General features: G+C 37.2%; 4 protein-coding genes across 4 annotated transcripts; 1 reads left to right on the top strand and 3 right to left on the bottom strand.

Moving 5' to 3' along the window:
- The first annotated feature begins 290 nt into the window (after positions 1–290).
- On the top strand, positions 291–1,821 carry LOC149391637 (BTB/POZ domain-containing protein). Its single transcript, XM_089619035.1, has 2 exons — positions 291–707; positions 949–1,821. The coding sequence occupies exons 1-2, from the start codon at positions 399–401 to the stop codon at positions 1,420–1,422; spliced, it is 783 nt and encodes a 260-aa protein (XP_089475161.1). The 5' UTR covers positions 291–398; the 3' UTR covers positions 1,423–1,821.
- LOC149391638 (S-adenosyl-L-methionine-dependent methyltransferases superfamily protein) lies at positions 1,117–4,655 on the bottom strand. Its single transcript, XM_089619034.1, has 9 exons — positions 3,806–4,655; positions 3,562–3,711; positions 3,186–3,456; positions 2,920–3,030; positions 2,575–2,734; positions 2,184–2,441; positions 1,968–2,090; positions 1,810–1,887; positions 1,117–1,721 (listed from the first exon to the last, which is right to left on the bottom strand). The coding sequence occupies exons 1-9, from the start codon at positions 4,415–4,417 to the stop codon at positions 1,523–1,525; spliced, it is 1,962 nt and encodes a 653-aa protein (XP_089475160.1). The 5' UTR covers positions 4,418–4,655; the 3' UTR covers positions 1,117–1,522.
- A 5,301-nt stretch (positions 4,656–9,956) lies between these two features.
- LOC149391639 (uncharacterized) lies at positions 9,957–10,876 on the bottom strand. Its single transcript, XM_089620029.1, has 2 exons — positions 10,562–10,876; positions 9,957–10,376 (listed from the first exon to the last, which is right to left on the bottom strand). Exons 1-2 carry the CDS (start codon positions 10,874–10,876, stop codon positions 9,957–9,959), a joined length of 735 nt encoding a protein of 244 aa, XP_089476155.1.
- Positions 10,877–23,478: 12,602 nt separating this feature from the next.
- On the bottom strand, positions 23,479–24,733 carry LOC149391640 (Calcium-binding EF-hand family protein). Its single transcript, XM_089620828.1, has one exon. It carries the CDS (start codon positions 24,430–24,432, stop codon positions 23,959–23,961), a length of 474 nt encoding a protein of 157 aa, XP_089476954.1. The 5' UTR covers positions 24,433–24,733; the 3' UTR covers positions 23,479–23,958.
- Between the last annotated feature and the right edge of the window lie 215 nt (positions 24,734–24,948).

Genomic DNA, 24,948 nt, shown 5'->3' on the forward strand with positions numbered 1-24,948 from the left:
TCCGTATGATATCCACAACAAGTATCTTGATGTCGAGGTTGTTGAATTTCAAACTTTATATGGGAAGCCTCGCTCGAAATTTTTTGAACGGTTGATTGAATTTTGTTTGATCGTGTGTTTTTTATACTAGATTATCATTTTTGAAAGCCGGATTATTAATTTAGATAACTGTTTTCGTGTTTTTGTTACTGTTGGGGTATAATTTAATCAAAGACAGCGGAGAAAAAAATGGCATATCCCATTTACTTCAAGGCATTTTAAACAAAAACGACAACAAAACTCTTAAGAATGCGAAAGGAACGACAAGCAGCTGGATTAAAAAAAGAGAACAGAAGCATCGGCCACAAGGAAAGAGGAGAGAGAGAGAGAGAGAGAGAGAGAGAGAGAGAGGGAGCGCGATGCAACGGAGACGAGAGGCGCCGAGGTACGAGTCGGAAGACGAAGGCTCGACGTCGTCGGAGAGATCGGAATCTCCTCAGCGGTGCGTGTCGTGCCAGGAGAGGTACGGGGCACGTGAGGTGGGCACGTGCAAGGAGTGCTACGAGGAGGCCAACGACACCGAGGAGGAGCTGAAGAGGCAGATCGAGCTCCTGAACTCGACTCTCTCCTTCCTCCGCCTCACCCACCACCACCAACTCCCCTTCTCCGACGTCGTCCTCATCGCCGCCCCGCCCTCCAAACCCATCCCCGCCCACAAGGCCGTCCTGGTCCGAACCCCACTTTCCCCTCTCTAATCCACCACTCATTTCAGTTTCTAGAATATTACTCTAAACTCAGTTAGCGTCACTCAGGTTCATCATGCCCTTAAATCTTTTTGACATGGGATCTTAACGTGTTTATAGAATACTACCCCCCGATTAGAAAAAAAATTAGTTAAAAAAATTGTTATATTTGAGATAAAAAAAAGTGGGATAGATTATTTATTAATGTGGGGGGGGGTGTGAATAGGCGAGCCGGTCGCGGGTTTTGCGGGCGATGCTGGAGAGCGAGATGGAGGAGGGGCGGAGCGGGACGATAAAAGTGGAGGACGCAGGGGAGGAGGCGCTGAGGGCGTTTGTGGAATACATGTACAGGGCGGAGACGGCGGAGGAGATGGAGGAGGCGATGGCGTGGGAGCTGCTGGTGCTGGCGGACAAGTACGAGGTGGGGCAGCTCAAGGCCCACTGCCAGTCCTTTCTCGTGTCCAACCTCACCCGAGACAACTCCCTCTCCACCTACGCCTTCGCCCACCGCCACAACGCCCACCTCCTCCTGCGCGCCGCCCTCTCCCACATCACCGACAACATCGACACCCTCTCCCTCTCCCCCGACTACCACCACCTCAAGGCCACCGACCCCCGCCTCGTCGTCGACATCTACGAGGCCTACCTCTCCAAACAGGTCAACACCGCCGCCGCCGCCTCTCCCAACACCACCCAATAATGACAAAAAAAACACTATTCGTTTCTTTCCGACTCGTTCGTGTTTGTAATATTCGTGTGTACAATTAGTAAGAAAAGAGTGTGTTTTGACTTTTGAGGGGTCACAGTCGCTTGTCGCCGACTAGGAACTTCCAGCTTGCGAAAGGGCCTTCGCTCGTTTCGTGTAGTGCGGTCACCCAGCCGATGGCTTTTCCGATTTTGTTGAGCTTGTTTATGACGGACACTGAGTCGCGTATGTAGACGCGGCCTCCGGGCCTTAGCATCCGGTCCATCTCGATCATGATGGTTGTTATGTTACATCTGCGGCAACGAAGAAGGGCCTTTGTTTTTAAGACTGATTTCAAACGTATTTCGTGAGTAAGTGAAAGTAATTTAGTTTGGTTTGTACCTCTTTTGCTCGATAGAAAAGAGACCAGCCGCGTGAATTAAGTCGTAAGTCCTTGGATAGGTGTCGAAAGGTTCGCACCTGCCAAATAAGAGAACAGTTGTTACAGTGATGTCATTTATTTTATTTGCAGACTTCGAACACTGTCCCGTTGCCCTTACCAGTCATGCATAACCCCGATAAGTCCGCGATCATATATAACAGGCAAGGTGTTGAACCCGCTAACTGGAACGATGTTCATAACCCAACAATCATACTGGTGCTCATGGAGAGCTGCTGCAAACCTAACAAGTTCAACATGATTTAAATTAGAGAAGATCCAAACAAAAAGCATCACCGAGATGGTGAATTTGTTTATACACGTATATATTATTTACCCTCCGAACCCAGCTCTCATGTCGAGCACATTTCTGAACTTTGATTCTCTCCAATGGTAAGCGCGTATGTAAGCCTCTAGTATCTCCACCCAGTATTTTAATTCTGCCACAAATAATTCCTTTCGTGAGATATAGGCATCCATCGCGATGCTCTGAAGCCTGTCCGGTGGAGTTCGAAGCCGTGCAGGCCATGCTGTAAGGTTTGATCCAAAACCATCTTCAGGCAAGCGAGTGATGCACTTCTTCATATCGACATACCTGTCAAAAATAAGTATATGATAAAGACAATTTATAAGTCTTTCTAAGTCATCAGTGGTTCCTGTAAGACATCCTGCCACAAAGAACACAACTTAAATTTGGTATGATGAATAAGACAAGTGGGAGGACATACCAAACACTATCGGGATCATCAGTACGCTCACAAATTGGAGGTTGTACTTCAGCATTGCGATTAGCATAGCAGTCGTTGTTCGTCGGTTTTTGCCATATAGCAATATACCCTTCCTTCTTCACAAGATTCCAACAGATGCGGGTGGTCAAGTCTTCCATTTCTGTGCACAAATGAAATGCATAAATGATCATAACAATGCTATTTTTTATTTTTTACATCAGATACACAAGCAAGGTCGTGGAAAATAGACGAATATATGAAGTAAATTTCTGCGATTTTGTACTCTGACCATAATGCTGACATGCAAAATATATGAAAACAAACTCAATATGCAGCGAAAAGTACCTTTCCATTGTTGTTGCAGACCTTCTTCGTGTTTATAAACAGGTTGTGCTGCCCAAACAAAGTATCCTCCGGCTCTTAATAACCTATCGACCTCTAGGAGCAGAATCCCATCTGCATCACAAGAACCCAAAAAAGACACTCATGTTATATCTTACTATCAAATATCTCAAGTTTATACTAGGATCTTTTAGTTGGGAAACTTAGGATACTATTGCTAACAGGCTAAAGACTCCATATCAAATATTAATTAAAGCAAAAGGGTGTACCATCTCGGGTCCAATTGACTCGACATCTTGAACAGTGTATCAAGTCGAAAGCCTGGCTTGGATACAGCAGTCGGCGAGTAGCAAATGCAGCGACCATAGCCGGCACGCCGCGCTCGAGTGCGAACTGAATCTGGTTCTCGTGAACATCTTTTGGTGCTATGGACAGAGTGGTCACATTACGCTTCATCAGGAACGCGCCGAAACTTGCCACACCGCAACCAATGTCCAACGCAACCCGAGTATTGTGGCCAAATGCAATCTCGGGAACCATCTGCCGTTGTAAATTTAGCCCAGGTTAAAGTTAAACAATCATCGCCCACATTGACAACATACACGAACGCAATAGCTAACGGAGATCATGGAATTCTTGCCAAACCTCTGAAATTTGATCCAAATACTTGTCAGCCCCGTGAATGAATTGGGTACCACCTCCCGGGAAAACGAATTTGTCTCCTTTTACGGATATCCAATTCTGGCCACCTTTATCTTCAACCAAACGTGTATGTGGCACATTACTGAACCACACCTGAAATTTTTTTAATAAATATTTCTTATTCTACGCACTGATTCATGGCAATTCAGTCACAAAACTAATCAACACCTGTGTAACCAGAAATTACCTCGTCTCGGCTCTGAGGCCAAGGGATTCGATCCCGGTAGTCCTTCGGCCTCGGAATCACGCAATTCAAAGCCCGGTCTTGACCGGGACAGTGACGCTCGAACTTCTCTCCTTTCTTGGTGGAATTCAGCTTCTTTATCTCCTCCACATTGTCCAAACAAGGAATATAATCTATCTTGCTCTGATCGCAAGTCTCGAACTTCTTCTCAAAAGCCCTAACCTCCCCAATCCCATCCAGCTTCTTCGTCTCTCTAGTCTCAACCTCGCCGGAGCTCGAATTCCTCAGATCGGCGATCATCTCCGGATCGTAGTCTCCGACCTCGAACCCCTCCGCCATCGTGCCGCTGTCGTCAATAATTCCCGTAATCTTCTTCACCACCGGTGGCGGAGGGATCGGCGGAGGAGAGAGAAGATCCGCCGGATACGGCGTGGGAGGATCGGCGGCGATGGTGGAGGAGGAAGGCGCGGTGAGGAGAGAGAATGCGAGGGGATAATGGGAATCGGAGGAGTAAAAGTGATTGGCAAGGAAGAAGACGGAGATTGAGAAGAACACAATGGCGATGAGCTTCACGAGCCACGGCGTCTTGACAATGTCGGTGGCGGAGGATTTCATGGTTCGCCGGCAAGAAAATTTGCGCGATCTCTGATTTCCCGGGAAAATTCAAGATCGGCCAAAAAAGAAGGAAAACATAAAGAGTTAATGCGTAATAGGAAAAAACAATAGAAGTATTAATTACTCTTTTTGGTGTGAGTGAGAATCAGTGGATATATTTGAAGTGAAGACAAAACTCAATAGAAGGACGAAGTGACTGAAAGCAATATCTATCATATGATCGTGAGTTCGTGACACAAAATCGGGGATAATTTTTTTATATATTTTTTTTAAATGCTGAAATTGTTGTTTTCTTTGTAAGAATGTAGAATGTCTAGATTATTTTTTTTCATGGGAAAATGTGTTATGCGTCAGCCTCACGTGCAGGGTTTTTTTTGGCGGTGAATATGAATTGATCACGTTCATTTCGTTCGCTTGCTAAGCCGCACTTAATTGAAATCTATAATCCAACCTTCTTTTATAACAAAAAAAAAAAAACTAATTGCATCAATATAATTGAGTTATATTACTACGTACCATATAATCAGATGAGTATTTATACCTAAGACACTTTGGATTAAAATGGTAAACAAACTTCTTTCAAGATTTTTAAACAAATGAGATAATTTAGATGATGTGATAATTAATTTAACAATTACATTATGATTTTATTCTTTTTATTTTCGTAATTGATATCGACAAATATATATATATATATATATATATACATATATATATTTATAAATTGTTATAAACAGATGTTAGCACTTCAGGTTTGAAGTTTGAATAATTTTTTTGTTAGTTGATTTAATTTATTTTCGTATAAAAGTGATTTTGTATGATTTGTGCATTATTTTTTAATTTTGGAGGTTGAATAGGTAATTTATTTTATTTTTTTTATATAAATTTTTAGTTGATATTAATTCTATTAAATTTAGGGAGAATGAGCATACTAGCCCAATCAACCCACTGATATTAGCAGAATAGCTCAAGTTTGAGTAAATTAAGGGAATAGCCCAATTAACAATTCACTACCCAAAATACCCCTCAATAAATTTACGCAACAACCAGCGATACCCTACACCTAACTCGCCTAAACCTTTTGTCCTCGTTCAATTCACGCCTCCACGAGACCAGCGCAACCCTAAAACCTAAACTCGTCCGGACCAATTTCACGCCTCCACGAGACCAATCTCCGCCGATCGCCGCCGATCCATTCCACGCCGCCGCGTCGAAACCTAAACTCGTCCGGTCCTATTTCACGCCTCCACGAGACCAATCTCCGCCGATCGCCGCCGCGTCGTCGCCGATCGTCGTCCATCCAACCAGCGTCTCTCTCTCGGCAACGGTGGTACTCCAATGCTGACACATTTTGCGAAGGTCAGATCGGCAACAATAAACTGTACAAGTTAAGTTTATTGTTCGCTTCGGTTGAGTTTTGAATTGTTCGCATTAGGTTAATTAATTAACTGTATATGTTAATGAATGCACTGAATTGGTTGAGTTATGGAATTGCTTCGCTTCGGTTGAGTTTTGAATTGTTCGCATTAGGTTAATTAATTAACTGTATATGTTAATGAATGCACTGAATTGGTTAATGAGTTATGGAATTGCTTTGCTTCGGTTGAGTTTTGAATTGTTCGCATTAGGTTAATTAATTAACTGTATATGTTAATGAATTCACTGAATTGGTTAATGAGTTATGGAATTGTTTTGCTTCGGTTGAGTTTTGAATTGTTCGCATTAGGTTAATTAATTAACTGTATATGTAATTGCTTTGCTTCGTTTGAGTAATATGGAATTGCTTAATGTAGGTTAATGAGTTATGTAATTGCATTGCTTGAGTTATATGGAATTGCTTTGCTTAATGTAGGTTAATGAATACACTAAATAGGTTAATGAGTTATGGAATTGCTTTGTTTAATGTAATGCTTGCATTAAGGCATTAGGTTAATTAATTTACTGAATGCTTATTAATTTCTGAACTGATTTATTATTCATTAGGTATTCAACTGATGAATCTGGCCATAGCGTTTATGCATCTGCCTGCATAAATCTGAAGGAAAATGGGGTAAGCAACTGATGTAGTAACCCAAAGAGTGTATTTTTTTATACATGAATATAGTGTACTCATGTATTTTATTATCATTTTGCAGTCCAAATATAAATGCCATTCAAGTAAATGGCTCATTAATGCAAGAATAAATACACACACAAAGTTGGAGCACTTTGATCAGATCATCTCAAAGCTTAATGAACCGCAGCGACAACTGTTTAGAAGATCTGCCTTTGGCTCGTTGTTACCGCTCCATCATGCTGAAGCATTGTCAAGTAAAGTCATGAGATTCCCTTCAAGAATCATCAATCATCTAGTCCTGAGGCTATGTCAAGGCAGCAACGAAAATGAGCTCACCTTCAAAATCAATAGAAAAGTGAGACGTTTTGGCATCAAAGATTATGCTCTCATGACAGGCTTAAACTGTCAAAAACCCACACAAGAGGAACTGGATTATCTTAAATCACGAAAGGTAATTAACCTAACTACATAACTCAATTTACAAGACATTAAGTTATGCATTGTATCTTGATAAGTATTCTAATGTAGTATTTATAATTGAAACAGGTGGATGAGAATTCCGTCTTTTACAAGACATTCTTCGCCAACACACGACGAGTTACAAAGGCAGACCTTCTCCAAAAGTATAAAGAAGTTAAATCCGATGAGACCCCTGACGAATTGCTGATTATGCTAGCAAATGCATGCATTATTGAGTTGATCCTATTTCCGAAACAGCCAAACATAGGCATCGACATGAGTCGTGTATGCATAGCAGGTGATGAGAAGCGAGTGAATGAGTTTCCGTGGGGATGGCTGAGTTACGAAGCACTTTGCAATTCAATTAATAGTGCATCAAACTCGATCTGTAACAATGTTAATGCGTACGGTTTGGAAAGGTTTTCACACGCCTTGGTTGCATGGGCATACGATATTCTTCCATCACTTTTAGATCACGGCTATGGACAAATCAGAAATGTTGATCTCTTGCCACAAATACTGCGATGGAATTACGTCTACTATCCGAACAAAAATGTTGCCACACAGATGTACAATAATGTCTTTAACAACAAAGAGATAATTTTTAATTTACTGGTTTAGTTAATTAAATAACTTTCCATGCTTGATTAAATTTTTCAGTCATCTATAGAAGTGACATTCATAACCAATACTGAATGTATTGAATGCTTGAATTAGGTATTTGCTCAAGTTATGTCTGTTATGTTAATTTATTTACAGATTGAAAATAGATTTAGGTTAATTAATTAACTGAATGTTGAATGTTGGGATTAGGAATTATGAATGGTTGACATTATTATGTTGTCGGGCTGGAAGGTACATGTAGGTTTAATTAAATTGAGCGAAGAAGAGACAAACGCTTATTACATGATTGATCTTCTTAAAGAAAACGATGAGGATCAGTCTGATGCTGAAAATGAGGAGGAGTCAGAGGGAACAGAAGCAGATGAGGATGAGGAAGAGGAGGCAGAGGCAGAGGAGGAAGAGGAAGACGAGGAGGAAGAAGAGGAGGCGAGGGAGGATGAGGAAGATTCAGTTCAAGAAATAGATGTCGGGGAAGCATGGGATAGTTCGTCGCTGTTTCAAATTGTGAGCAAGATTGCGAAACAGCAAGCAGTGATGAAGAAAGAACAGCAAAAGATGAAGAAAGCGATACAGGAAAATCACGAAATAGTGACTACGAAACTTGATGGAATCATTAAAGTAATGAAGATAGTTTACGGAAAAGGTGGAGTTGACCTACAAAACAACAGTGTCAACAGAACTGTAACAAATGAATCAAATCCCGAAGAGGTAAGAGTATTTGTTAAGTTCAAGTTATTGGTAAATTTATGAACTAAATACCTAAAAAATGATGTTTCTTACCAGGACGATGAAAAACGATCACAAGGTTATGAAGGACAAGGCACAAAGACGCATGCTGAAGAGGAAGGAAATGAGGTAGCTGTACAAGTAAAAAAAAAAGTTAATTTAACATAGAAACCAGTTAATTGAATATCTGCATCAATGTTTCTTTGAATAACAGAGTAATCGTGAGACTTCTAACAAGGAGGGAAGCAGTGAAGAATCATCTGCTTTGAAGGAACAAGTTTCTCCGTCATCGGAGAGCAGAAGGGCTGCTGATAATTACTCAAATGTGGTAAGAAATATAATGTAAAGTAAATTTGATTTACGTACTAAGTTAATTGATTCATGGCCTAAGTTAATTAAATTTACTAAAACATGTTAACTTGCTTTCTTTAACAGCAAGCTGAAATTGAGATGGATGCATTTAACAATATCCCAGAAATTCAAATTGAAATTGCACCAAACCCGGCAAATGAAAATGTAAGTAACAATAAGTTTACTTACATCTCAATGTAAGTTTATAAAGTTAATTAATTAACTGAAATATATTCTAACCTATGTTAATTAACTGTACATCTCAATGTCTAGTCGGCTGTCGATGCCAATTTGAATGATGTTGTCGATGTGTTTGGAAGTGATGATAACACAAGTACAAAAAGCCAGGAAGTAGCAGCTTCAATGAAGCGGAAATTATGTGAGGTAAATATAGAATATAGGCATATTTTACATTATAGAAACACATGTTGTTGAGTTAGTTTAACTTGATTTTTGAAGGACAATCAAGAGGGTGATAAAGAGAAAACCCCGACAAAAGCAGCGGAAGCAAACGACCAGCCAAAACCACAGCCACGTAGGTCTCCACGCCTATTGAGCTTGAATGAAGCCTTTGAAGAAAATGTACTAGGACAGAGAGGTCCTAGAAGACCCAAGCAACCAGCAGTGATGATATGAAGTCCTTACACAACGGAGTTTGGATCAGCATTAGAGAAAAGTAAGGCTACAATTGAAGACAGTGATTCTCCGTCATTTAGTCTTAATCTTTCGCAGTTCGATGACAAAAGAGCGAAGAAGCCCAGGAATTCCAAAAAAAGTCTGGTGTATAAAAGAAAGAACAAAAAATAGACAGGTTGTATGGTTAATTAGAGTATTTTGGGATTTTGGTGTAAAAATGAGAAGGAAGGGCAGGTTTAGATAATGGTTGTAGTTGGATTTCATTTTGAAATTCCTTTTGTGGTGAAAAACAGATTAGTTTCATCAACTATATAGAGTAAATTAGTTATGATACATAATCAGATATGATACTTTTTGTGTTGCTTTGTCAATTGATGTAACATGTTATAATACATGTGATGAGCTAAATATGTGCCAAAGTGACGAAAAACACCAATCACTTTATGCAACAAAAACACACAAGTGCTTATTAAAGTATAAAGACTCCCAATAAGTCTGTTAATTAATTAACTTAATATAAGCAAACTGTTAATTGATTGCACAATAAAAAAACATAATTCAACAATCAATTAGCCTATAAAATCAAGCCATTTTAGTATAGAAAAGGTAACAAAGTGAAAATTTCTAACATGAAAAATAGTTCAATAAAAGAATAAGACAAAATTCCAAAATCTTGAAACTAAAACTCTAATGCTTCTTAAGACAGGATCTCTTGTTGTGTCTCATTGCTCCACAATTCGAGCAATTCATCTTCTCCGCAGCAATCGAAAATGATGCATACCTCTTCAACTTTGGCCTTCCCGCCTTTGCTACCACAATGGGGGCTTTAATTGCCTTAAGCAACTCCGATGGAATATCCCAACTCGACATATCATCAATCGGGTACAAACTAGCGGAATAGGTGGCAATATAAAAATCTTTTGTATAATACCGTGAAATGAACGGACCCACTTGTAGCCTGTTTTTCCACATCGTAGCCATAGCGTGTGAGCACGGAAAATCGTTCATTTGCCAATAATTACACGTGCACGTTCGTTTGTTGATGTTGACAACTTCGTTCACTCCATTATCTTGAACTTGGAATTCATCAACATTAATAGGATTGACCTGCAATCAGACAGTAAATTTAATTAACTTAGTAAGTTAATTAAATTAACTCATTCAGGAAAATACATTTCACGTATCAACTACAAATATTTTAGAAAAGACATAATAAAATTCAACATCAATTATGTAAATAGTACATAATTAATCCATTGATAAGTAAATTAAAAGTATTTAGAGTTACTCACCAACATTGATCGTGCTTTTTCCTCATTTTCATGAGACATATTCAACGAGGCCCAAGTTGTCAATGACGAATTCATCGATTGGCCCGAGAGTAACCGATCAAAAAACCATCCCTGAAGAATGTTGCGATACTCAATTACTAACTGCGAAACCGGCAATCCCCTTACCTCGAGCAACAGTGCATTCATCGATTCCGATATATTCGTTGTCATGATGTTGTAATGCTTTCCCGGGAAAAGTGCACGCGACCATCGTAAGGGGTCAGCATCTTCTAGGTACTTTTTGATGCCCGGATCAATTCTTTCCAACAAAGTCATAAACTTTTCAAACTCTTGAGTTTTGTAAGCCTTTGCACATGTTTTGAAGAATGGCTCAATGGCGCCGTGATGGAACCTAGTCTTCAAATTGTTGCATAAATGTTGCATGCATATGGCATGTTTGGCTGATGGAAAGACATTTGAAACTGCCTTAGGAATGCTAATGTGACGATCGGATATGATTACCAAGTCGTCACGATCACCCATACACTATTTGAGCTTAGAAAGAAACCACTCCCATGATGAATCGTTCTCCGAATTAACGATACCTAATCCAAGTGGGAATATGTAATTATCGCCATCCAAGGCAGAAGCAAGAAGCATTTGACCTCCAAATTTACTTTTAAGAAATGAGTCATCTATGGAAAAAACGGGACGACAATACTTCCAGCCGGCTATGGATGCACCAAAAGAAATGAAGAAGTACAAAAACTCTCCGCTTGGTTTGATCTGTAAATCAGTAAATGTTCCTGTGTTAACAAAAAGAGAAAACAGTTTATGTTTAGCATTGTTGTTTCAGTTAATTAATTAACTAATGAAGAACAGTAGGTTAATTAATTAACTGAGCCTGATTGATGTCAAATGGTTTACCTGGATTCCTTTCCTTCATCATCTTTGCAACAAGAGGATGCAAAGAATATGACTCCTCAGGACAGCCTCTTATTTCTTTAAGAGCAAGTTGTCGAGATTTCCATGCCTTGTAATAAGAAATTTCGACTTTTCCCTTAACCAACATGGTTGAAATCACATCTTTCGGTGTAACATGACTAGCACTCCTATTTAACAACTCTGTTTTGATGCATTGACTGACCAAGGAAGAGGTAGCTTGAACATGACGATTAGAAAAGACTTCCATCCTATGATCCATAGAGTGCAGACTAGTGTACTTGCGTACAGTCCAAAAATGACAATTCTTGGAAGACACCGCGTTCATCATCCATGGGCAAGAAGGTGCACAACATATCAAATTGAAACGAGTACTTGAAGATCTAAGGACTTTGTACTCGAAATGATGTGTAATAGCATATAATTGCATGACCTTAATCATATACTCCTTAGACAAGAAAATATAATTTTCTTTGATATCAAATGACGTAGAGAAGTTGTCAAAGTCGATATCATCAATGATCGAAACCTGTTTTCCGATATCAACGGTATCAATTGAAGATCCACTGCCGGAAGAATCATAAAGAATTAACCCAGCCGCATTTTCTAAGCAAAAATTGGAACAAAAAAAATAGTTAAACAACTACAAAGAAACCTATATGGTTATAGTTAATCAAATTTACTCAAACGATTAATAAAATTAAATGAAAACCTTGTAATTCATCCGATGCACTTCGAGAATGAGATTGTGATGCCATTAACGTTAGTGTACTGTAAAATATGAACACTGAAGATTTAATAAACATAAATATACAAACAAATACTAAACGAACATAAGACACAAATCAGAAATCAGTAAATTAAATTAACTCATCCGGTTAATTAATAAACGTATCGTCCCTAAAATAAAATAAGTGAATGATTTGTCTAAGAACGATGATGAATCAACAAATAGGATTGACAGAGCACACCGAAAATGAATAAACGAACACCAATAGAGAATTGTTCGTAATTGATGAATCAAATACAAAACCACAAAAAAAAAAAACAGCGACTTACCAGGATAAACGCTGTTGCAATTCAGAGAAGATCGTTCGTTACCAGGACAAACGCTTGTTTGATTGTGAAAATCTCGGAGACAAAAGCCTGTTTGATCGAAAACCACAGAAAGCAAAAAACAAAAATTCAGAGAACGCCAAAGCTTGCTTGAGCGTGAACAAAGAATCGGGAAATTCAGATTGTTTGAGCGTGAACAAAGAATCAGGAAATTCAGAGAAGATCGTTCGTTACCAGGACAAATGATCTTGTGATGATGATGATGATCGGAAAACCTTGGTTTGATGATTGGATTCTGGAGAGAGAACGCACAAGCTTGTTTGTTTGAGCGTGAATTCGATCGATTGAGCTTGTTTGTTTGATTGAGCGAATGTATATAATGAAGGGTATAATTGTCAGCTGAGAAAAAATGAGCTATTTCCTTAATTAAATGAAACTTGGGCTATTCCCCCAATAAGAAATGTAAAGTGGACTAGTGACAACAAATTTCACTTAAATTTATCCTATTTGTTTAAATATATGACTATTTTACAACATATAACGAATATGAACTACTTTGCATATTGAAGTTTCAACTACACTTTATTTTAACTAGAGTTTGCTAATAAGATTGTTGGTTAAATTGTATAATGAGCAGTTATTTATATCAGTAAATTTATGTATGTGTAGAGCTAAATGGGTGTTCATTTAATCCCTTGTCGCATAATTATTTATCAATCGTTATATATATATACGATTTGGTTTTATTACTTTTTGAAAAATATAATATTGTTTCGTCTTTTTGGATGCGTGTAGTAAAAACAAGCTTAATTAATGTCTTCAGATTAGAGATCATATGATGCGATATTGTTCTTAATAATAAAATACAGCTACTAAGAACGGTCAATATCTTAAAGAGTGGACTGATGAGCTAGAAAGAAAATATTATATTTATATATGGATAATCCAGCAACGTAGTCAAATTGCAAACATGATTTTAAGAATATAGTCAATATTTGATAAATTTTGTAATCTAATTGTTTACATAAATAAATAAGTAGAAAATATCATAAATATACTTATGTAACATAAATTATAGAAATCAAATAAACAGAAATTAGCCCAAAAAACTTAATATCGCAACAAATTGAACTACAAAAAACGAAAAAATATATTATGGAATAAATCAAGTTAATGTGTATTAAAACTGCATTATTTGACTGTGATCAAAACATTGGCTATATATTTTTTTCAGTCGATTTTATTAAAAATTAATATAGTAATTTGTTAAATGACTAATAAAGTTACGTTATCATTTATGACTACATTTAAAAATTAAATAAAATGTTGATAAATTACAATATTAACATTTCAAGTTTAATTTTTCTTTATATATTTTCTGTCCTTATAAAACCGATCCAGGGATCGTTATTCGTACAGTAAATTGGCTCGACATATATTTATTTATTTTTTTGAAACTTCAAAACTCAACATATGTTTCAGTACTCTTAACTACTTGAAGTCCTTTTTTTTTTTTGGTTGAGGAAAAGTACCACTTGAAGTCTTTTTCTTATAAAAAAAAGAGTACTTTTCTTCAAATAAATATATGAAAGATATAGGGTGTTAGGTAAGACGACATTATATTTTTAGAGTCCCTAATATATAATTTTACTCACTCACTACTCGAAGTTTTTTTTTTTATAAATTTTAAATAAATAGTTATTATGGTGACGTGATATTATTTGAACGTTTGTAACATTTCATTTATGCTGTTAGAGTATGATGATTATTTACAATTATTAAAATTATATTTTGTTGGCTTTGTTAATCAAATTGTATGGCTATTTATTTAAAATTTACCGAAAATTGACTATGTGGTAAAATTTGAGTTTTCATATGACTATATATCTAGAGAGTCCTGAAAATAGCGTATTTCTTTTTCAAATAAATAAATGAAAGAAATAGGGTGTTATGTAAGATAAAACTAGATTACAAAGTCCCTAATATAAAATTTTACTCAATAATTAATTGTAGGAGGTTACATACTCAGTGATTACCACACAAAATAAGTGGATGTTGTTGGTCTAGTAGTAATCCCACATAAACTTCGGTTGAGAGTTCATGAGTTTGAGCCTCATGGACTGCTAAAATGCATGCCCCTTTATAGGTGAAGGATTGCAGGTGGATGATTTATTCTCTTTCAGCTTAATGCTCATGTATTAATTAATGAGGAAATAGTGGCAAAAAACTTAAAATTTTACGCTAGATACACTTAGTTACTCATTTTATTTCGGCGGGTAAAATACCTATTGTTTACTTTTAGTTCCACCGTTACTACTAATGTGTTAAAATTAACGGAATACCATATGTCATGCTATGAGTGAGATTTTTATTGTATTTTTTATTTTTAACAAAATACCATTTTCATTCTTATAAAAAATACCATTTGTATTTGTTGTTAAAACAAAAAAAAAAATTGATTTTGATTTTAAAAAAAATTGTAAACATTCCCAAGGTATAAAAGCAATAAAAATAAATAAATAATTGGGCTAAAAATTAAATTTTGAAAATTTATAATTAGTTTTCTAAAACATCCAGAGCGTATTTTCTTATAAGCTATATAGAAGTAAATAAGAGTAGTAAATTTTTTATTTTAAAATCAAAATCAAGTTTTTTATTTATTTAAAAACAAATATAAATGTTAATTTTTTTTTATCATAATATAAATGGTATTTTATAAATAAATAAAAAAACCCTCAAATACAATTTTTTTTATCATAATATAAATAGTATTTTAAAAAACTTATAATTAGTTTTCTAAAACATTCACATAGTATTTTCTTATAAGTTATTAGTAAATAAGAGTAATAAAATTCTTAATTTAAAATGAAAACCAAGTTTTCTTTGCTTTTAAAACGAATATAAATTGTATTTTGTTACATATAAAAAACCTCTCCGATCGTGACACATGACATTCCATTAACTTTAACACCTTAGTAGTAACGGTGTAACTAAAAATAAACAATAGGTATTTTATCGGCCGAAAAAAAAGAATAGACAATCAAGTGTATCCAGCGTAAAACTTTATGTATTTTTACGGCTATTTTCTCTTAATTAAATCATGTAATCTTATCATAATGCAGTCTTATCTAAACCTTTGCGGATAATCTAAAGAATCTTGATCAATAGGGTCACATGCGTTTGCGCTGCTAATATATCATGTAATCTTGATTAATAATATCACTTAAAAAAAATAAAAAAATTACCACACACAAAGCGTATATTTATCATCGATTGTTACACTAGAATAGCCACTCATTAACGCACAACAAAGAGCGGTTATGAAAATAATTATCATATCGTAAGCTCGATTAGACCCATAGAACCAACCACTATAAAAGGCGGATGAATAGAAAAATGCTCGTACACTACACACCCTTTTTCGTCTTTCCTATCACACATGAATATTAACAAGTGAAATTTGTTGTAACTAGCCAAGTTTGTCATTCTTATTGGGAGAATAGCCCAAGTTTCATTTTATTAAGCAAATAGCCCATATTTTCGGCTCAGACCATAATGCCCTTAGTAAATTCGCGAATATGTTAATTTAATTAACCTACTGGAGTGAATTAGGTTAATTAATTAACTTATTGACTGAAATATTAGTTTAGGTTCTTATTTTTTTGTGAGTAAAGTTAATTTATTAAATGATTGAATTTGAAATTAGGTTAATTAATTGAATACTTTGAATATCAATTGACTTAAGTTATTATATTTGTAAAAAAATTTGTGAATTTCAAATCCTTCACGAACCTGTTAATTAATTAACCTAACTCACTCCAGTATGTTAATTAAATTAACCGATTCGCGAATTTACAAAGTACCTCTCCTCAATCCCCTCCATCGTCGCCGATTTCCTCTCCGCCGCCGATTCCTCTCCCCCCGCCGATTTTCGAGTCAATCTGAGCCGTCAATTCTCCGAGCATCGCGCCGCCGGAGCTCGACGGAATCGATGCCGTCTATGGCGGATCTTGACGGCATCTATGGCGGATCTCGCCGGCGACGTTAGCGATCAGCAACGAGGATGGACGACGATTGGCGATGACGCGGTAGCGTGAAATAGATCGATGGTGATCGGCGGCGTGAAGTAGATCGGTGGCGTGAAATGGACGAAGATGAGAACGAGATTAGGTTTAGGTTTTGGGAAAATTGAGTTTTGCTCTTATATACGAGGGTAATTTAGGTAGTGAAATATTAATTGGACTATTCACTTAATTTATTCAAACTTGGACTATTATCCTAATATTGGTGAGTTGATTGGGCTAGTAGGTTCACTCTCCCTATTAACAACTTATTTCTCATCTCTTTACTGAATTCATCTATATGAAGAGACAATCTCGCCTGGATATTTATTAAGCTCGACACTGTTTATCGCGAGAAAATCGTTATTTTTATTTTTGTTTGTTAACAAATGTTGCATGGCTTATTCATTAATCGGATTAAGATAGTGACCAGATCCATGCACATCTAATTTAATGGAGTAGGTTTGAGTCACACCTAAGACAAACTTTTCTTGACAGGGGCTATTAGTTTATAAATTCGACAACTATGAAAACAATAAATAAAGTTATATATTTTGTGATAGTTAAATTTTATGTATTATTATAAATGCACTGTATGGTTTATTTTTCATTAAGTTTTTTACGAAATAAAAATTAAACTTTATTTTGTATTCCCTTTCTTCCCTAACTATTTGTTTATGTAATAATTAAGGAGAGTTAGCCAAATAACCTAATAATCTTGGGTATTTAAAAAAACTCGCCTAAGTTTATAAGAAGAGGAGTATGAAAAATAGACGTCGCACATTTCATATTGTAAAGATTTGACTTAATTATAAAACAATTACACAAAATTTGCTACAAAAGAAAGTATTGTGAAGTAATTGCCTAGAAAGTTAACCTGACGGCTTAGCGTGTGGAATTTTCACAAACCTCCTAGTCGTTGTGCACGAGTGTTCAAAAGATGCGGTGTTCAAACAATTTCTGAGATCGATAATAGTTCTTTTTAATTTTTATTTTTATTTTGTTTTTGTTGTTGTTATAATCGACAACTTAGACAACACTTCAGGTTGCTTTCTCCAAACGAAAACCACAGAGTATTTTCTAAAATAAACGGTTTGAACATTGAAAAAAGACATGTAGTTTAATAGCCAACAAAAATATTTAGGATATAATCAATATTTGCATATTTTTAAAAAATAGTCAAACAGCATAAATTGTATAAGTGATAATTAATAAAAATTATTTTTATGACCTTAATTGTTTAAATTCGTTATTTTTTTTTGTCACTTTCTCTTTCCTACATTTTTTCAAACATTTTTTTTTTTATCAAAACTTCAAAAATACATATCTATCTCATATGAACTCGAAATTGAGTGATTCCAAATCCTACGAATTCGTGGCGATGAGATCTTCAAAAATAGATCCATCGTGTTTGATGAAAAATCATATTTAATGCATCATGTTTATGTGTGTTTGTAGTGAATTTTTCATAAATATTCTATAAATTTCCATTTATTTCCAGATGAATTATGAAAATTTTCAATTATTTTCATATCTAAGGCAGTAACATAATTTTTCTACATCTATGATATTAAAAGTTATTTTTCATCCAACACAATGAGTCTATTTTTGAATATCTCAGAGCCACGAATCCGTAGGATTTGGAATCACTCAATTTTGAGTTTATATGAGATAAATATGGATTTTTGAAGTTTTGATGAAAAACAAATGTTTGAAAAAAGTAAGAGAGAGAAAGTGACGAATTTAAAACCTAAAAGAGAGAAAAAATGACGAATTTAAACATTTAAGATCATATATTTGGAATCACTCAATTTTGAGTTTATATATATATATATATATATTTTTTTTTTTTGAATAATTGCACAAAGCTTTTATTAGAAAACAGGTAAAATACCCATTGATACAGGAGAATAATATCTTAAACACAACTCGAACTTAGGTGGGAAAGAAACTAACACTAAGTACATGTGTTCGCTCATCTTATGCACACTTCCGTCAAGAGGAGTAATATGAAGCACGTTAAAATTCGAGCACTCATTTGACTCTTTCAATAAACCCACAATGGTTGATGGAGAGGTCCAACCAACCGTGGTCTGATGACCATGCAGAAGATAATTCTTCAGCCTGTATAGACAAAGCTCTAACAGGAAGCCCAAACTGGGCCGGTGGAAAATGGCTAATCCATATTTCTAATAAAAAAAAATTAAGACAAACACCAAAATAAAAAAAGTACATTCAACATCCAAAACAAGAAAATAAAAAACCCAGACTCAAAGTTATAAAGTAAGTTGATGAGATCTCTCTCATACCTAATGCAGAAACACCAAATTCCAACCCACACAACAACAAAACTCACACCGTAGATCTTGGCACGTCAGGGCTTGACCTCGTGGACGGCGGGAGTGATAGAACAAACAGCAGCTGCTCCGTCAACGAGAATCAGATCCGCCGAAGATCGAGTAGGACCCATAACTACGTCAGAAAATTCAGATCTAGTCGTCAACTGAGCAACCTTGGAAAATCCGTCGTCTCCAAGACTCCAATATCACCAACGATGAAAGAGATCAAGCGTCTCCGGTATAGCACATCCGACAAAGTCGAAGCAAGCTGGCAAACTCCAGAACTGACGTCGGAATCCCATGGAGGCGAAGATGAAAAAAGAGAGCTTCAATAAATAGCACGAGAGATCCTTCAATCCTCCCTCCCGGGTCGGAACCGACCAACGCCCGTCTCCCAAGAGAGAAGTGACAAAAGCTTCAAAGAGAGACTATGAGTTTTTCCCTTAGCTCTCCTTATATTGAATGCTAAGTTTTTATTATTATTATTATATACTAGTATTAGTAATGCCTGCGGCGGTTGCTATACTATCTACTAAAACATTGATCAATTAATTAAACAACATAAAAATGGACTTTTGCCTAAGCAGATGGGTTAAGTCTCTAGTTTTAAAAAAAAGCCAATTTGAAAACTAACTAATTATTTGAATAATAATTAGTTCTGGACTCGGTTAATCTGAACTCGGTTGTTTGGAAGAATTTTGTTTTTATTAACTAAGATAAGAAACGATATAAATATATATACTTATGTATCTTAAAACTATACTTAATTATACTATGATTGTACATATCTAACGGAGCCGGACATTGTTGTTTCCATTTTGTATTTTTCAAATTAATATTTCCCTTTTGCATTTTAGCTATTTTAATTTTAATAATTCAATACGATTAATTGTGTTTATTTATTAGTTTACAATAGAGGCCGTGCTTGAAAAACCTTACAAAACTCCCTTTATTTCTCTTTAAAATAATTAAAAAAATGATTTCTAGTTTTTTATTTATTTATTCCAGACGTACAGTTTCCTCCAAATTTGCGGAATTTATTTTTTCAGTTGCAGATTTTTCCAATCCGTTCAAATGATCGTGTTTGGCTTAAATACCAAAATTAAAATAAAAAACCAAAGTGCAATGAGCAAATCCTTAAATTGCTCCACCACTTGTGAATATCTAGTTAGTTATCTACCTTAATAGCTTCCTCATTTAAATTATTCACATTTAGTCCCGGTGGTATTTGTTAACTTACAGTGCTGACGTGTTCAATCAAAGTCGTGGTATAGTTTTCCACAATATGATACATTACTTATTTGGCCGTATCTTCACTAGTTCGTATTTCTCGTAGTAATCTAAGTTGAAATAAAGAATTTCAATGATCCATCTACATAACCTATATTTTATTTTAAACGGCTTTGGCGTAAGATAATAGTTACATATATAGTACAGTCCGTCAACTTAAGACAGTCCCTATCAATTATCGTTGACTTTCAACATTACTTTTGAATTGTATTATAGTGTATGAAAAAAATAAAATTGGAAGATGACAAATTATATAAAAGGATTAAGTGAAAATAAAAATAATGTTTTGCTAAATAAACAAATTATTTTGCTATTTTCGCCATAATTTTTACAAACTCATTAGCACGTGAATAGTGTAAAGTGATTTAGTTATCGTGCAAGAAAAAGAAAGGGAAAAAAAGGAGTTAAAGTAATGTCGTGGATGCAATGGAAGTTGAAATATTCGATATTCTTGTTCAATCTTACAAGCGAGTCATTTGTTATTTAAATTGCACTCTTATTGACAAGTCAATCGCAAGAGAAAATCGTGCTTTGTAGAAAAAAGTTATTTGCAGAGCTAGGAAGACTATGGAAAGGTCCGATGGAATTTTAATACACTTAGTTATATTTGATTTTAATATGAACTATTTAAGGTTAAATAGTTCATACGCTAATCAGTTATATTCAAAATGAATTTACCGGTGGCTGCAAAGAAACCTCCCTATTATTAATTCTGAACTGATCACAAAAGTACAATAACATTTGATTTTAATATGAACTATTTAAGGTTATTTAAATCACATGGGACGACCTTCCCATATTACTCCTTATTAAAAGTCATATTAGCTCTGCAAAGAAACCTCCCTATTAATTATTAATTCTGAACTGATCACAAAAGTACAACAACATTGAAGATTTCCACATTGATGATGCTAGATCTCGGTCAACGTACGTTTGAAATTTGAAATTCCAACCATCACCCAAAAACACAAGCGAATGAACCATGTACGTTAAGCAATTAGTATTTGGGTCTCAGCCTCATATTAGGTTGGAAAGTGGGTCTCCGATGATATCTTTTGATGAGGGACAAGTTTCATATAGAGTGCAACAATGATGATCATTAATGAAAAAGAGGAAAAAGATTAAAATAATATAATTTTAAATAAGGGTATTTTATTCCTATTATTTCTCTCTCCTTCACTCAATTTATAAAAGTCGAATAAATGACTTGTATTGGATAATAGGAAAAATATTACTGGTCTTTCTTTTGTTTCACTAGAATAATAACTAAGATTAAGTGTTGGAATGGCCTCTCCCTCTCACAGGCTGGCAGAGAGGTCCTCATTAAATCCGTCCTTCAGTCGATCCCCAGTTACGTAGCCTCGTGCCACAAGATCCCGCTGCGTTTGATTAGAGACATCCACTCGGCGATCGCCAGATTCTGGTGGGGGGGTGGAACGGCGACGAAGAAGATCCACTGGTGTAAATGGGAGGACCTCACGCGACACAAGTCAGAGGGCGGGATGGGCTTCAGAGATCTGGAGAAGTCCAACCAGGCCCTTCTGGCTAAGAGTGTCTGGAGGCTTCTCAGGAGACCGGATAGCCTGGTAGGTCGAGTCTTTAGACAGAGCTACTTCCCCGACGGTGATATTATGACGGCTCTCACTGGTTCGTGTAGCTCTTCCATATGGCGCAGTCTTCTTTGGGGACGTGAGATCATTCAGTCTGGTTCGAGATGGAGGATCGGGGACGGGGAGTCTGTGTTGGTCATGGGCGACAGTTGGGTTCCGAGGGACAGACCGGCCACCTGGATTGACCCCCCTTGGATTCCCCCCGATATGCGGGTTACTGAGCTTATGAGACTAGACGGTAGCTGGGACGTTGATCTTATCACAGCGATGTTCGGGGAGGAGGACGCTTCGGCGATCCTGAGCATTCCGTGTGGGGGTGAGGGCATCCCTGACGTGCGACGCTGGCATTTCACTGAGAACGGAGAGTACTCCGTCAAAAGTGGCTTCCGCGTCGCGATGGAGAGAGCCAGTACTCCGGTCGCCAGCTCTTCAGACCCGACGGTGATGGAGATGTGGTGGACGAAGTTCTGGCAACTGAGAGTTCCTCCTAAGGTGAAACTCTTCTGTTGGCGAGTCTGTTTAGGCCAGATCCCGGCCAGAGCAGTCTTAGCCAAGAAGATGATCACCTCTGACGACAGCTGTCCTGTCTGTCAGGAGGCGAGTGAGACTGTTTTCCACACCTTTTGGGGTTGCAGGTGGAGCAAGAGAGTCTGGAAAGAGGTGGTCTTCGGCCACATTCTTCCGCCTTTCAGAGACGGCGATGCTTTCGACGCTTTCCTCAGAGCGACGGAGACCCTTGAGGTTCGTTTCCATGAGCTTTTCATTACCATTATTTGGGAGCTTTGGAACCACAGGAACAATGTCTTGGCCGGGAGATCAGCTTGGAGCCAGCCTCAGCTAGTCCAGTGGACGGTGAGCTTCCTCGAGGAGTACAGAGCGGCTACGGTTGGGGAGACTACGACGAGCACGAGGGTGACTACGACCCCCAGATGGACCCCCTGGTGACGGGACCCTTTCGATTAACGTCGACGCGGCACTCGCTCGCGACCGTGGAGGCTTCGGTGTCGGATGTATTGTCCGAAACCACACCGGAGAGGTGATCACCTCGCAGACGCTTTTCCTGGCTAGGGGGTTCTCCCCCCAGCTTGCAGAAGCGTATGCTGTCCTCCGGGGCATAGAGCTAGTTCGCAGCGTCGGTGGTAGGAGAGCGGAGATCCAGTCTGACTGCTTGGGGGTGGTGAGGATGATCGATGAGGGCGTGACGCTTGCGACAGAGCTTGGGACGATCTTGCACCGCATCTTCAGAGAGGTGAGGGAGCTTGAAGGTTTTCGCATTATGCATATTTCTCGTCTTTGTAATGTTGCTGCGCATAATCTAGCGCGCTACGCGGTTAACCATCACTCGTCCTCGACCTGGCTGGATTTAGTCCCGCCTTGTTCGGAAGAGGCCATTAAGGCCGATGATCGCGAGTTGAGGTCGCGCGCGGCCTCCTAGGGCCTTGTTTTGTTTGAGTTTATTTCTGTTTCTTTCCGTTGGTTTTGTTTCACTATTATCTTTGTAACCACGGTATTCCTCCGCCATACGTGAGGGCTTTTATGATATTCCGTGGCTCCGACCACGTTTCCTCAAAAAAAAAAAAGAATAATAACATTGTACCTTAAGGTAAACTCAAATATCTTCAGATTCAATTTCCGATAAGTATTCTTTAGTAATTACATCAAGTAGTGAAAAGAGATGCTTAGAGTGAGCGAAGAGGCATCGAAGCGAAGCAAGACCCACAGTGAACTTGGCATAGTACGGATACTCAATAGAACCCAATACTTCAGAACTTTTTTTTTTATTTTTTTTATTTTTAAACCATCTTTATTGTTGTGGTGTTCTGATATAGAGGGACGAGGGTGTTTACTAACTGAGTTAACCTCTCTTGTTCTAATGATGCGTATGCATGTCACATTTTTGTTTAAATCAAACTTAGTTAAAAGAAAAAATGTTGAATAATAAACCCACCCAATACGTACGTCTATATTATATATGCAAAACTGAACATGTACACAAAAGTAGCACAATAAGTACGACGGTCTATCTCTCACATGCATGCTAAATAAGGCTAATTAATCACAATAAGGAGCTACTATAATTAATTACATGAAAATGACCTAACTTTACTCTATCAATCGAATCAAGAAGAATTAGAAGAAGAAGTAGTAAGCAACATCATGTCCTTGAACTCCTCGAAATCGAGCTTCCCGTCGGAATTCGCATCGAACGCTCTGATCATGGCCTTGCAGTCCTTTCCGGCGCCGGCGAGAAAGCCTAGCCTCGCGAGCACGCTCTCAAGCTCGTCGCTCGATATATACCCGTCGTGATTCAGATCGAACACCTCGAACGCCTTTACCAGCACAACCTCCTCGTCGCCGCCGATGTGGCTCGATGACGGCGTCGAGGTTATCGACTCGTAGAAGGAGACGAACTCGTCGAGGTCCAGTCCGGCAGTGGATTTTCCGGCGAGACACTCCAGATCGGCGAAGCTCAGCCGAATTCCGGCGACGCCATCGACGAGCCGGTTCAGCTCGTCCAAGCTCACCACGCCGTCGTTGTTGGAGTCCAGCTTCGAGAAGATTCTCTCCAAATCGTCTCTGCTCAAACGAGACATATTGATCAAATTTAATGATTGATATGTATCTCGACTCTCTCTCTCTCTCTCTATATATATATATATATATATATATATATATATATATATCTATGTAGTTCAGAAGATAGAGATCGGAATAATGAATCGGGTGATATTTTGTGTCTGAAATGTTGAGTTCTCTGTTTTTCTTTTGATTTTAGTGCGGTATGTATGATTTGGCTTCTATATGCGGTATATATAGAAAAGATAAATAAATAAAAAATCTACATTCTTCGGGAATTTCTTCTACGCTATTGTTGGCTATAGCCTAGATAGCGACTTATTGAGATTTTGGTTTGGGGGAACTTTGCGAGAAGCTTCGTCGTACTATTCTTGGTTTAATTTTGTACAAATAAATATGAAGAATCAAATATAGAGTAATTTCTACGGCCACAGTACTATCTTCTACGAACGAGTTTAGGCTTTGTGTGCATCTATTATATATTTTGGGCTATATATGCCAAGTCAACTCAATGATTTGTCATATATTCGTCG

Source organism: Urtica dioica, chromosome 7 (genome assembly GCF_054948205.1).
Source record: "Urtica dioica subsp. dioica isolate 48M chromosome 7, U.dioica_male_clone48M_v1_H2, whole genome shotgun sequence".
NCBI lineage: Eukaryota > Viridiplantae > Streptophyta > Magnoliopsida > Rosales > Urticaceae > Urtica > Urtica dioica.